Below are 14,462 nucleotides of genomic sequence, written 5' to 3' on the forward strand. Positions count from 1 at the left end.
GAACTGATACTGTTAGAGTTTATGCAGCTCCAAAAGATGCACTCTTCCCTTTTTGACAAGTAAATAAAATGGCAGAGAGATCAAATAACTCACTAAAAAGAAGATATAATTTTTTATCTTCCTTTTTACAGTCTCATATCCACTTCCGTTAGGAGTAACGAAGTCTGAATACTTACGCAACACTTATCTAAATGTGTCGATTTTATCATATTGATGAATTTTTCTAACAAAAGGCAGTGCAAGGAAATCTCTTATGACATATATGGCCCATTCACAGGGCTGAAGCTTTAATTTAACCAACTTGAGCATTCTGAGGGAGAGCTGCAGGTGTTGGATCGGGGAAAAAATCATAAATGGGAAGGCATATCAATCTTTATGACAGGGAAACAAAAAACACTCTCTACTTGCTTGCCCTCCACAGGCTGGAGAAGGAGAGGCGCAGGGAGAGGATATTGTCTCAGGCAGCATAGCAGAGAGGAGGCAGTCCTGTCTCCCAGTGACGGCTCTTCAGAACTGACCAAAAGGGATGGCCAGAGAGGGAGAGAGAGCCATTGAACAATGAGGCTCACCGGCTCTGTGTGCTCAACAAGGACACTAACTCATTTTCTTGGTCACATCAGAATCAGTAAGAGCAACCAGGTGGCTTATAGCCCTGTGGTCTCCACCTCTCACTTCCTAACTCTGCCCACAGCTCTGATACCTTGCAGCCCCGACTGCAATCAGAGGCAACTGGGATCTCCTGTATCTCCCCTCCTCCCTCCTGCATGACCTCAAACACCTCTTTTCTCCCTGGGAAAGCATACAACCCAATGACCCATCTCCTCTTTCTTCTCCCTGGGGACCCTGATTCCACCAACCAGGCCAGCTTTGCCCTGTAGCCAGTGATGGCCCGATGAGAACCCTCATTTGATCACTCCCTGCTCAGAGTTCCTTAGGAGTATGGCAACTCTCTCTCACAAGATAAAGCTGCAAATGCTCTGGCTGCCAGCAGCAGCTGTCACCTGTCTGCAGTCACCCATTTGCAAAGCTCTGATTTTTGTTCTGAGTTGAGAGTGGAGCTGTAGAGAAACAGGTGGTTGGAGAATATGACACCCAGGCTCCAGTGCTTAGGCCTGGCCATGACAAGGGCAGGGCTGAGTTCTCATGGAGCAGCACAGAGAGGCTCCTAGATTAGGTTCCCAGGCCTTGAAGCTCACACACCTAAAGTACGGCACCTGTACCTGGCCCTCAGCACACACACAGAGGCATGTACCACAGCTCATAAGTGACAAGATGAAGACTGCTCAGCAGAGGAGACTAGTCTCCACCTATGCCGCTCCCACAAGTGAGGGTACCCCATTTCCTTATGCTCCAGTACTTTCTGGAATCTTAACAGAATGTCAGCCTTGAGCCAGCTTCATGCAGCCACAGCTATGTCAACAGGCAGCACTATGCTCAACAGGATATGAGGCTGACCTGCTTGCCCACAGTGTTAAATGAGAAGCCACCTTACACATGAACTGTCATTATTAGCAAACCTACTTGGTGTTCTCAAGAGTCTTCTGCATTTTCTTGGTCATTTTGTCAATCGCTGCCTGCCTCTTCCCTTCTGCTAACAGGTCAATCTTGTTCAGCACCACAACCAGCTTCTGGCAGGCGATCTGGCCAATCACAAGGCACTCTGCGGACTGTGTCTGCATTCCCTTGGTCACATCAATCACCAGCATCATCAGATCAATGATCTGGGCACCTGGGGCAAAAAAGGGAAGGTTAGGAGAAGAGGTGGCTTAGTGAGCCTCACAGGAAGTCATATACCCAGTCTCACAGAGCACTGCAATGGTGGGCAGTTGGAGAAGAATGCTGGATACTTTCTAGTCAGTCCAAGTGAGTATACTGACTGGTATAACCTCATCAAGCCAAAAGAGCACCAGGAGAAGTGAGCAAGCTGAGGGTCTTCTCAGGGACCCATAGCAGTGCACAGCACCAAAGTCCCCCACCTCTCTGCTGCACAACTGCTCTTGTTTTCATTTCACTCAACAAGGGCAGATGTTGAACAGGCAATTTCAAATATCCAGCTACCTGCCTTTACTAAGAAAGACAGCAAACCTTAAAAATTACAGTCCTGCATCAATGTATGAGGGGTAAGAATTGGGTAGTGCTTCTTCCCAAAATACCTGGGTTGCCTACAACTGCCTTAAGACAAGTGCTCACCATGTACTAACTTTGGTCCTATGCTCTGTTAATGGAGCTTCAACTCATACTAGGTTGTTGGCTCACACAGAACTGCTGTATTCACAGCTGGTGCCCATATGACAGGGCAGTCAGTGAAGAGAAAGTACCATCTACTACATTAGAAGCACAGGTGCTAAGAAGCAGTATGACCACGTCCTTTGTAAGGGGACATATGTGGAGGATTTCAAGTTATTCAATTCAACATTTTAGAACTATAAACATTTACATTTACAAACAATACTTAGTTATCATTTCAATAACTTAGAAGGAAAAAAGTATGTTAGGGAAACCAGGAAAACAGACACGTCCCCCTCTGAAATGAATGGTAATTACATCTTCAGTTTAGAAGACCTCCTCCTAAGGACTTCAGAACCACACTATGATCACTAGCAAGTCTGAAGATGCTTGTTCTGAAAGTGAGTCTGATGATCAACCCCACCTACTGCTGTGGGAGAGGGTGGCCAGGAAAAGACATCTCTGTCCATGGTTGGCACACCAGCAATGCATGCTAAGGTAGTATGCTTTATCTTCATTACCCTGTTTCAGATGTACAAAGGCTCAAAACACGGCAGTACATGCTCTAGGTTCCATGGCCACCTGGCACCAAAGGGAACTACAATGCTTGCTGCTCTCAGAGGCCTCCTAGTCAGTGCTAGCTGAAGCTCTGGCCCCAAGGAGCAGGGGTGTGTCTGAGTGTAGGCAGGCTTGACATGGCCCAGCTCTCCTCCTTCACCAGCTCCTCCTCTATTTGCCTGGTCAGGCAAGGATACAATGCAGTTAGAAGGACAGATGCATGCATGCAGCATATCCTTGTTTAAGTCACTGGGTGGTAGTACCCAGATCTCAGCTACAGCTGTGAGAGGGACATGGACTCTCCCATGTCTATGAACAGAATGCTTCCACAACCCAATAGCTTTTCACAGGATGGAGGTAACAGACTCCCACTAAGCAATGGATTCCAACTAGCCTCTGGTAAACATCTCCATTCCATTTCAAGTAGGTTGCTCTCTAGTGACACAGCCTCAGACTGGCCCTCCACAACCCATCTTGCAATGTCCCCCAAAAGAACTTGCTAAAAATACATAACTGATTCACACTGCTAAAGATCTTTAGAGTAGTATGAAAATATCTTGGAGACAGTTACCAAAACAAATATAATTGGAACTGAAGGGATTGTGCGTCCCCACCCCAAGTTAAGAATACTGGCCACTCTTAACTGAGGATCAGGGTTTGATTCCCAGCAACCAAATGGTGGCTCCCAACTGTCTATAGTTCCAGTTCCATGGGATCTGATGCCCTCTTCTAACCTCAAGGGCATTATACACATGTTATAGAGACATACATGCAGGCAAAACGCCAACATATAAAATAAAATGGAAAGAAAATGCATGTAAACTTTGACCCAGCCAAGCTTTTAAAAACATGGGACATACTTGCAACGTTATCTATTGTTACTCATGTTGGGAGATCATGTAAATGTCACCAGTGGGAAACCAGCTTAAAACAGATAGTTTTACCATGAAATAGCAAAGTACACAGTCATTGAAAAGAACAAAGGATGCTTTTACTACAATTAAATAGTCTGCAGAGGAGGAGAAGTACAGGGAAGAGTAATATGTTTGTAACCTGTGTAAAAGATTGTGCATACACCTGCATATGCACTACAGATGAATAAACATGTGCTTCTACACACATGAAATATCTGAGGGAATATTTTAAAAATGAAAAAAAAAGAGTGGTAGGAATTCACACACATTCTGTTTCTTTCCATTTCAAATGGGAGTGTAAAAGATCTAGTAGTATTTAAAGTCCTTAAATCAAAGAATGAAACAGACCTGTCAGAGTTGCTTTCCTATTAAAAGACCACTGTAACACACAAGCTTCCCAGTGTGGCCTCCAGTCTTCCTTCTTTTTAACCAGTGGTAGCTTTACCATGGCCTGCTACCACAGGCTACACAAACCTTGCCCTCTGGTTGCATGGTGCTCCCTTGTTTCCCATGAGATAAGCCTGAGCCCATCACACCAATAAGAGGCACTTAACCACCTATCAATGTTCCCACACATAGTAGGCCTTGGGCCTGGTTCTATGACGATAAAGTTGACTCTGTAGCCACTAGAGGAGCTAAAGCCTGTAGGTAAAGCATGAAATGGACATGTGTCATGTCCAGGACACCTGCCTCTGCACAGACTCAGGGCATAACAGCCCAGCACTTGACCCTGAAGATCTTTGGCTTAGGGTTAATTCCAACTGTCCAGGTTCTCTCAGAACTTTGGCCCCAACAAGAACTTCTTAGATGAGGAAAACAGGACTTTGGAGAAGCAGAATGAGTATCTGTGTTATACAGTGAATGCCCCAGAGCAGAGGTCTGAACACCTATGCCTGAGCTCTCACCCACTGTGCTACACAGCCAGTCTGTTCCCACGGGGAAGTGAGGCCCAACAAATCCCCATTCTTAGTTCCTACCCAGGCCCCACTTGAGGACTGAGGCACCCTGTATTGATGCTCACCTGTGTTTGCCTGGGCCTTTGCTGCACTCTGTCCAGTACACTTGCTCCAACCTTACTGCCCGTGGTCCTGGTCCATCTCACCTGAAGACTTGTTTTTCAATATTTATGCAAAGCACAAGACCTAGCTTAGGAACAATTTAATAAGCCCTTGCTGAGTTAACTGAGCAATGTTAGCTCCCCTACCTCCTCCACTCTGTTGACCAAGAGTCTGCTATTTTTCTCAAAATCCAATTTCCAAATTACATACAACTACCCAGAGCCTCACTTGCCTGGCTGGTAGAGACCAGCTTATGAGCTCCACACATCAGGCCCTCCCTCATGCTGGGATTTTGGCGATGGGAAAACAAAGCTGACCATGACACCTAGCTGCTAGTGCAGCCAAGACCCAAGTACCAGGAGCCAGCAAGGCTTCATCTGCAATCTTATCTGGCATCCACAAACGGTCTTTGTTGCAGCAAGCACACAGTTCTGCTCCAGGAGATCTTCTGCAGCACGGCCAGCACTGGGAACTTCTAAGGAAAGCAGAGGTCAGGGCCACTTGACTGTCACACTGGGAACAAGGAACTGCTGCAAACCAGGGTCAGCTCTAGGCAAATGCCCACTCTCCAGGAGCTGCTCCTAGTTCCTCCCATTCTTCATCAGACATTTGATCAGGCAACAGGAAGTGATACAACTGGCTTGTCTTGCTTTTTTCAAACTCCCTAGTATGCTCATGGAATGAATCAGACAGTGTCCTTCCCAATTCCCATGAACCCAGGGTAGAAAATCACCCTGAGACTAGAAGGACAGAGGGAGTGAGTGGGTGGGAAATAAGACAAAAACACAAGGCTTACAAGGGACCCTCTATACTTAGCCATCTATCAGGGCTTTTCATCAGCACTATGATCACAGAAGCCTTGAAAGGTTTGCAATTATGACAGGGTTAAAGTTTCTCCCTACTTTAAAAAATTACAATCTTCAATTCTGTAGATTACATATCTTAATCATTTAAAAAATAAAAATAACAAAAAACTTACAAAGGTCAGCATTTAACAAAGTCTGAGCTATCTGTGAGATGTAATTTTCTTCCTGGGATTGGAGAAAAAAAACTGTTCAAAAAACAATGTTTTGGCTGGGAAAAATGATAGAAAATCTTAAATATATTTTAACATCTATAAAATATTTTCTTTTTAAAAAAAATCAAAAGGAGCAGGTATTCTAAGAAGGGAAAATAATATTAAATTTAAAATAATGAAAACTTGCTTTCAGCTCTCAACTTTTTAGGTACCCAGTAACAGTGTAAATATACTGCTATATCTATGTAAAGCTGCAGTGATAACTTATTCCTACTTTAAAAAAGATTTTATTTATACTATTTTTAATTATGCATAGGTGTGGATGTGTGAGTATGTGTGTGTGTGAGTATGCACGTGCACATGAGTGCATGTATGAGGGAAGGTGAGTTGCAGAGGCCATAGGCATCTGAGCCTCTGGAGTTGGAGTTACAGATGATTATGGGCTATCTGACATGGGTACTGGGAACCACTGCCTCAGCTCTCTCTTCTGTAGGAGGGAAATGATCACAGCACCCATGTTAGAATGGTACCTGGCTATAGCAGCCCTCCAGGATGTTAGCAGGCATCATCACCATTTCTATTTTTACAGCTGTTGCTTCTCTTGGTTTAGCTGTAGCCCAACCTGAGATAAACGGGTACTAAGGATGACAAAATAAGGCTTAGGAGGGTTGAAAATCTAGTCAAAATAAAGGAGCAAAGATTTTGGGGGAAATGAAGCTCAGTCCACTGACAGCTCTCCATCAGAATACCCCGTATCATGCCAGCAAGATCTCAGCCCAGAATCAAAGAACTTTCATGTCCATGGTCAGTGAAAGCACACAGGCTCCCGCCACTGCAGATGCTCAGAAAGAGTCAGAGTACAGAGGGCATGCCTAGATGATGCTCCTGGCAGGCCAAGGAGTGCTCCATCAACACTGTACATATTGATTCATTATTCATTATACTTGTCTCCCCACTTTATGGTAAATAAGATTATGGCTCTGACAAGTTAGATAACTTTCCCAAAACCACCTTAACGATAGGTAAAAGCCAGTATTGGTCAGATGTCAACACAGGCCATAGCTGTCTCTACATTGACTCTCAGTTCTCGTTCTCTCTCTCTCTCTCTTTTCCCCCATCTCTCTCTCTCTCTCTCTCTCTCTCTCTCTCTCTCTCTCTCTCTCTGTGTGTGTGTGTGTGTGTGTGTGTGTGAAGACTTATAGCATGCTGTAGTCATTTGGCTTTGCTAAGGAGAATCTACTGGGGTATATAAAAGTTGATGTTTTTCTGTTTTTCTCTCTAGAACAGTTTCCCTAAGTAGGACAAGCCTGGACAGTATGGAACTGCTGTGAATCTCTAGTATTTCTGTGTGGCTCCCATATACCCATAGGCCTGTGCTCCCCACATCAGTGTAGCAAGGAAGGAATGCTACTACCATCTCCCAGCAGTACATGAGGTGGCCCCTCACCAGGCATCAAGTGTTAGTGACAGCCTTTAGCACTGTATCTACCACTGGAATAGGAATCCTTATTGTGTCAACTGACCTACAAAGATGGGGTCCTCCAAACACCTAGGCCAAATCCTGGGTAGAGAGCCTGATGGAAGAGGTTGAGCAGGTGGTAGTGACATCTTCCCAAGTCACTCAGAACTCTAGATGCAAGCAGCAATGAGACATTCTGTTCTTGAGGTACAAGTCCAAATGGACCATGTGGTCCAGAAGAACAAGTTCCAGAAGTTCATACCCAGAGTATCAGGGTAGCAGTGAAACCAACCCCGGCCCAGTAGGACCTATGGACTGCCCGGTCAGTCAGAAGCTCATGAACAGCAGTATTAGAATGAACTAGATGGAGCCAAACCTGGGCTTAAAAAAGGAGTCATTTAGCCTGCACACTGTTGTGAGGATTGACTGCATGGCCAACACCAACCATCAAGAAATCCACATAAAATCTTTTCATATTAGCAGATGTGGTAGGACAGGGCTTTCATCCAAAAGAGCCAAAGAGAAGATCCCTGAAAAGAGAGGTGAATTCCTAATTTCACCATATCCTAACCATTCTAATCAACTCCTGCTCAGTGTTAGCTCCTATCAAGTTTGAACTTGTGACTTCCCTATTAGCGCTGACCCTCACTTCAGCCCCATGTGGTAGAGGCGCTTCCACTTTCCTAAACAAACTTAAAGGCCAGCTTGCACCATCAACAGCCAAAGAAATACTCACACCAAGTGTTGAGTGACTTCATATTTTTTTCTTTTCTTTTCCTATTGCCAGCTGCCTGTTGGCCAGAGTCCCACATTCCTGAGTCCTCTGGGAACCTGGGGGCATCCCAAAGAGCAGGTGGGCAAGGCCCTGCAGGTGGTAAAGGAAGGAGAGCAGACTCAAGTAAAGGCGATCTGCCAGTATCCCCTAGGACACACGTGCCATCTGAGACCATTGCATTCATCACCACCTCAGGACACCCACAGAAGAACAATGCCAGCCATGTCTGCCAAATAGGGACAGGGGGATCAACAAAGGGAGGCCATGTAAGAGATCAAGGGAAAAATCTCAACAGGATGGGTAAGAAAGCAGACAGGCAGAGGAGTTGGACTCCAGCCAAGAGTAGAAAATGCCAAAATACTATAAAAGCTGGGGACTGGCGGAAAGCTTCAGTGCTAAGTAAGGGCACAGGATGCCTAGTTCTGTAGACTGAGAAGACATGGGTGAGTAGCTGTCCTCCTCCAAGCTCCTTATCTGTAAGTCAGGACAAACTCAACAACTGTGACCTAGGGACAACAGATAATATCCAGATAAAAATAAAATTGGATCTCTATTTTACACCTTACACCACGATTCCAAATTAATCAACGTTTCAAACATAAGGGCAAGCAAGATAGCTCAATGGATTAGAGGCACTTGCCACCAAAATTCCTATGACCCACACAATGGGAAGGCCAGAACCAAGTTCTGCAAACTGTTCACTGACCATATACATGCTGTGGCGTGTATGTACACACAGACACAGATACACACAGACACAGACTCACTCTCTCTCTCTCTCTCTCTCTCTCTCTCTCTCACACACACACACACACACACAGAGAGAGAGAGAGAGAGAGAGAGAGAGCAAATAAATGTAATTTAATAAAAAGTTTCAGCCAGGGATGGTAGTGGCCCATATTTTTAATACTAATAATTGGAAGTCATGAACAGATGGACTGTTATGAATTCAAAGCCAGCCAGAGCTAAATAGTGAGACCCTGCCTCAAAAACAAAACAAAACAAAAAAAAGTCAAAACAAAAATATAACTTTAAGGTAAAGCATACCCAGGTAACGTACATAGCTCAGAGGTCAAAACAGGAAGCTGATAGACTCATCAACATAAAACTCAAACATTTCTGCATGAAAATTTAAAGACAAGTCCAAGGCTGGAGAAAGGCCTAACATTCACATCAGGTTACTATCCTTAATGCTTTAAACAGATAAAGTTAAACAGAATAAAGTTCAAACTAATCATAAAAGCACCAACAATTTAATGTAAAGTGCCAGTGTGGTCAATAGAGAGTAGCATACTGCTGATTGAGCTAGAGGGTGGGCATTTGGCACACATGCACAGCCAAAACACAATTTCAACCCTTATGATCCAACGACATAAAGTAAAAAGTAAACACCTAGCACAAGAGGACTCCAGGTAGGCAAGGACACAGGACAGGTAGACCCAGAACTATGCTTGGACAAATGGCTTGAATATACAGCAGGTCAATGGAAGGGTTGTCCACTGCCCATTTGAGTAAAGACAGAGAGGAGCTCATGGATTTGAGGAGGAGGAGGAAGTGATGTCATACTGAGCATGAGAGCAAATAAACACACATAAAAGAAGATATCCCACAATCACAAGGAAAACCAGTAAAACCACAAATCCCGTGCTTCACTCACTGAATTAGCAATGTATTAGTGGCCATGGTAAAAGGACTTAACATAGAATTAAGCACTCATTCTGCCTGACACTGAGTCACCCAATTACAGATGAGAAAACTGCATTACAGACCAAAAACTGGAGGGCAGGGAAAGCTCCAGGCAGAGACATAAACAATGTCTACCCAGCCTCAATAGAGTCCCAATAACCCAAAGTATGATTCCATCAAGTCACCCCCGACCCCATGAGTTTTATTGACTTTACTTACAGAGCATGGGTGAGCTATTACTGGCTGAAGTGTGGGTGACCCCAAAGCAGATGCACTGAAAAGCTGTCACCCAATGTTGATGGCAGCTTCCCCAAAGCCACATAGGTGGAGCTCCTTCAGTTGACCTCTCCCAGCCTCTAGACTAGCAACTGACTCTAAGGCCTCCTCCCACTAAGGAGAGACTTGTCCATGAGCAGGTGGGAAGAGAAACTGGAATCTCAGGTGAGGGTCCACTCACTTTCCCCATTCGTTCCTATGAGTCAATAAGCCCTGGTGGATGCTTGCAGAAGACACAGCTGGTCTGGGATCTATAATGGCAGACAATTCTGCACTTTATTTTGAGGCACATGCACTGTTGTCCTGACTCAATGTCCTGACATTTTTAGAATAATGTGGTATCATTGTAAGGCCAGTATGACTTGCCCTAAGTAAAGGGTTTCTTTGGGGGCTGTATATATATATTTTTTTTAAACTGGGGTGGTGGTGGTGAAGGATTTGAGACAGAGTCTCCTTTAGCTTAGGCTGGCCTCAAACTCACTATGTAACTGAAGCTGGCCTCTAACTCCTAAGTTCTGCTTCTTCCCCCTAAATGTTATAGTTTTTAAAATCAAAATCCTGCTTGGCCTCACTAGTGCTGGGGTAAAGTGCTATAAATGTATGCCACTATGGCTAGGCAACAGGTTTCTTCCCCTCCTCAAAAGAAAAATAAAAATAAAAGTTATTAGAATCTACCCAGACATTGTTGACATTGCTGCTGTCAGCAGCCCAACCCTGGAAGAAGTGATCAGAGGCCCCTGCACCACCACAGATGTCCCCAAGGAGATGAAAGGGTCTCAAGAGCCATATGCACCTGTCTGTGCAGTCACCCTGACAGTCTAGGAGAGCCACCACCCCACCAGGATAGGCTCCTTGGGATGAATTTGATGCTACCATCAAGGGAACAACAAGACACAGGCATACTGTTAGCTTTGAAGAGACTTTCCTAAAGTCAGGGCCCTGTGTAAAGCCAGTGGACAGTCTGGGACTGATCACAGCAGTCAGTGGTCACTCTTCTTAATCTAAAGAGGCTTCCTAGTCTAAGTCTGACAGCACCAAAACCAGATAAAGGCATGTGGAGAGAGTCAAAGTTCATCACAGGGTGACAAGATGTGTTGGTTATAGCTAGTTTTATATCAACTTGACACAAGCTATAATCATCTGAAAGGAGGGAACCTCAGTTCCCTCCTCCATAATAGCGGGTCGTAGACAGACAAGCCTGTAGTGCATTTTCTTAATTAGAGATCAATGTGGGAGGGCCCAGCCCATTGTGTGTGGTGCTCCCCCCCCACAGGGGGCTGGTGGTTCATATGCTATAAGAAAGCAAGCCAAGCAAGCCATGGGGAACCCAGCAATAAGCAGCACTCCTTTATGGGCTCTGTATCAGCTCCTGCCTCCAGGTTTCTGTCTGGTTGAGTTCCTGCTTAGGCTTTCCTCAGTGAACAGTGTTTCAGGATATGTAAGTCAAATACCAACACCCCACCCCCGGCCATGTTTCTTTAGGTGTTGGAGTTTCATCATGGTATGGACACAATGGTTCTTTCTACTATTCTTGTAACTTCTCAACAAATATATAATTATTTCAAAATGAAAGTTTAAAAATAAAAAAGAGTCAGGGCCAGGAGGAGAAAGAATATTTACTGAGCACCTAAGAGAAACCATCCAGAGGAAGTCATTTGCAGCTCACATAGCTTAGGAAGAAGGACCTGCTATAAACACACACCCACGGCTTGGGAAGGTCTGAAGTGTCATGCAGGCACACAGCTAGCAGATGAGACAGGAATCCAAGGTGTGTTGAGGCAGTGCCTGGGCTATGAATAAGGGACCAAAGGGATTGGAAATCTCAGAGCTTCCAAAGTCAAACTGCAAGAAACAGATCTTTTCCAGAAGCCCGAGGACCTGGAGGAGGGTACTTCTACCAGAGGAAGGCTGTGAACCTGTGGGGCACTGAAGGCAACATTAAGAAGTGTTTTCAAACACATGATTCTGCTTGAGCAATTGAACGTCAGTTAAACTAGGGTTCCCCACCTAGGCATTCGGTGATTTCTCAGGGATACCACCTATACTGTTATTTTCATATTCATATGTTTAAAATAGATTTTGTTTTTGTTTGTTTCAAAATAGGGCCTCACTCAGTATGTAGTCTCAGTTGATCTTGGACTTCTGGGCTATGGAAAACCTCCTACCCAGCCTCCAGAGCAGCTAGGATCATGCCACAGTGCCTAACTGGAAAGTTTTTAAAATATCTTTAAAATTAAATTTAGGCTAAGAAGAACATTATATATAACAGCATATAACTTGCAACCAATAGCTAATAAAAAGAATCTAAACAAGACTTAAACAACATGTATCATTATTAGATGCTAGGGGGCTGGATGAACGCAGCATGACCTTTAGCCCCCAGAAGTCAGCTAACCACTACCAGCCTCACCTTGTGCCACCTCCTACCATTAGCACTTGGGAAGCTCTAAAAATGGCACATGCTGCCCTTTCTGAAGAGTTAGAGGGACAGCCAGGGTCTCCACACACAGCAGAGGCTCCCTGACCAGGAGCAGTGACGCCATGGACTTTCCAGATGCAGGAGGGTTCATGGAACCTGGCTCCTGAACCAGCAGGGGAGCCTGGCTGCTTACTTCCTTCAGCTACTGTGTCACGGTCTATCTGGGGCAATCTCTTCAGCTGGCTCTGTACAACAGTACAGCCCCTGTTCAAGAACAGCGAGAAGGAGAAGAAAATGGAATTTGAAATGTAAAAATAAAATAATTGTGAGCCACGAGCTACAATTAGATTTCATGCTTTACAAGGAAATGAAAGAAGGCTTCCTTAAAAGTATGGGTTCTGCCCCCCTTCCCCCATCTTAGCCATTTTAGGGTTTCCTCTAGCACCGAAGAGAAAATAGGATTGTGGAAAATGTTCAGTTCTCAAGTGTCACCAGCACTCAGGGCAAGCTCGATGTTAATGTGAACTTCCCATTCTGGGTAAGAGGAAATTCTTCAATTAATAAACCGGGTGTGCGGAGGCCAGTCTTTAAGGTTTAATCAATTTCATCTGTACTTAGGATAAAAAGACTGACTATTCTACTTTTCCACCCCCTAGTTTTCCTTTTTTTAAAAAAAAATAATAAAATGAATGTTTTATTTTAAATTCTTTGAGGTTCATATCTCCTGTTTCAGGAAATATTGTCTATTTCATGCAGGGAGTATAAAAACTCCCCCACTGAACTTCTTACTTCTGCTAAGAATCTGCATTCAAAAATAACTAAGTTATCCTCTGCCTTCATATACTATAACAACTTGGGAGATGATATGAGTTATACAGACTTTTGGCAGACACCTTGAGGGGCTGGGGGAGGAAGGGGAGCAGAGATGAATCACCAAATATGGATGCAAAACTTCTGGACAACCAGTGAGAGGGGATGTGGGAATGCAACTATGCCCGAGCCAGCGGCCTCAGCAAACTTCACATGGTGATGTCTGAGGCCCAAACACAGACCACACTGCGGTTCTGGGTTAAAGTGGGCACAGAGGAGCATGTGGTATCTCAAAATGAAGCCTGACACCTTCCTGGCACTAATGAACTTACTGGCCAACCAGGACCCTGCACGCATTATAGGCACAAGGGACTTTGTTCCCTCACCATAGGCCACTCTGCCTACCCAAGGTTATGAGCAGGAGCTGGGGGGAAGGCCACAAGAGCATACCTAGAGTCTGCAGTGCTGCCCTGCTCTCAGCCCCGCCTTTAGTGGCACATGCCTTTAATCCCACTACTAGGGAGGCAGAGGCAGAGGCAGATGGATCTCTGTGAGTTCAGGACCAGCCTGGTCTACAGAGTGAGTTCAGGACAGGCTCCAAAGCAATACAAAGAAACTCTGTCTCAAAAAACAAAACAAAAACAAAAACAAACAAAAAAGATGCCCTGCCCTCTGGCCATCCAACCAGCACAGTTAGAGCAGCTCCTAACCAGTCTGTAGTGCACAGTACAGCATGTGGTTAGGATGGCACCTACCGTACCGAACAGGAGGCCAGAGCTGTATAATTTGGAGTCATCTCAGATCTCCACTACTGTTAACCAGGGCACCTGGGAAAGCACCACTCTTATTTTATCTGTCTGCCTGTCTGTCTGCCTGCCTGCCTGTTTTGAAGGCAAGGTCTCATTATGCTGCCCAGACTTATTAGGAATTCCTGGGTTTAGGCAACCCTCCTGCCTCAGCCTCCAGAGTTGTTGGGACTTACAAGGTACATACCATTACACCTGATTTATTTTTAGTCAGGGGTCCTGCCCATGTTATTCCATTGTGAAAATAAGCAAGCAGACTTCATAATTTCTAACTAGGTACTAGCTATGGAGGTCTCAACTTGGTAGAACACAGTGTCAGGTATGCCTCAGCAATGTGGGCATAGAAAAGTCAGGAATTGATCTGCATACAGAAGGTGCTCAGTCAGTGTGGAAGAGGGAGGCAGGAAGGAAGCAGTGCAACTCACAACATGGGGCACTGGCCCTAACCTAGCTCAGC

General features: G+C 44.9%; 2 protein-coding genes across 6 annotated transcripts in view; one reads left to right on the top strand and one right to left on the bottom strand.

The window, feature by feature from the left end:
* Positions 1 to 14,462, top strand: part of Mgll (monoglyceride lipase) — an 883,522-nt gene that overhangs the window by 460,050 nt on the left and 409,010 nt on the right. The window lies entirely within an intron of this gene.
* Eefsec (eukaryotic elongation factor, selenocysteine-tRNA specific) overlaps positions 1 to 14,462 on the bottom strand; it is a 196,518-nt gene that overhangs the window by 121,894 nt on the left and 60,162 nt on the right. For all 5 annotated transcript variants that reach the window (XM_051203367.1, XM_051203366.1, XM_051203370.1 and 2 more), the window contains exon 2: positions 1,522 to 1,729. In XM_051203367.1, the coding sequence (XP_051059324.1) occupies positions 1,522 to 1,729 (208 nt within the window). The remainder of the gene's footprint in view (positions 1 to 1,521; positions 1,730 to 14,462) is intronic.

Source organism: Phodopus roborovskii, unplaced genomic scaffold, assembly GCF_943737965.1.
Source record: "Phodopus roborovskii unplaced genomic scaffold, PHOROB, whole genome shotgun sequence".
NCBI classification, from domain to species: Eukaryota; Metazoa; Chordata; class Mammalia; order Rodentia; family Cricetidae; genus Phodopus; species Phodopus roborovskii.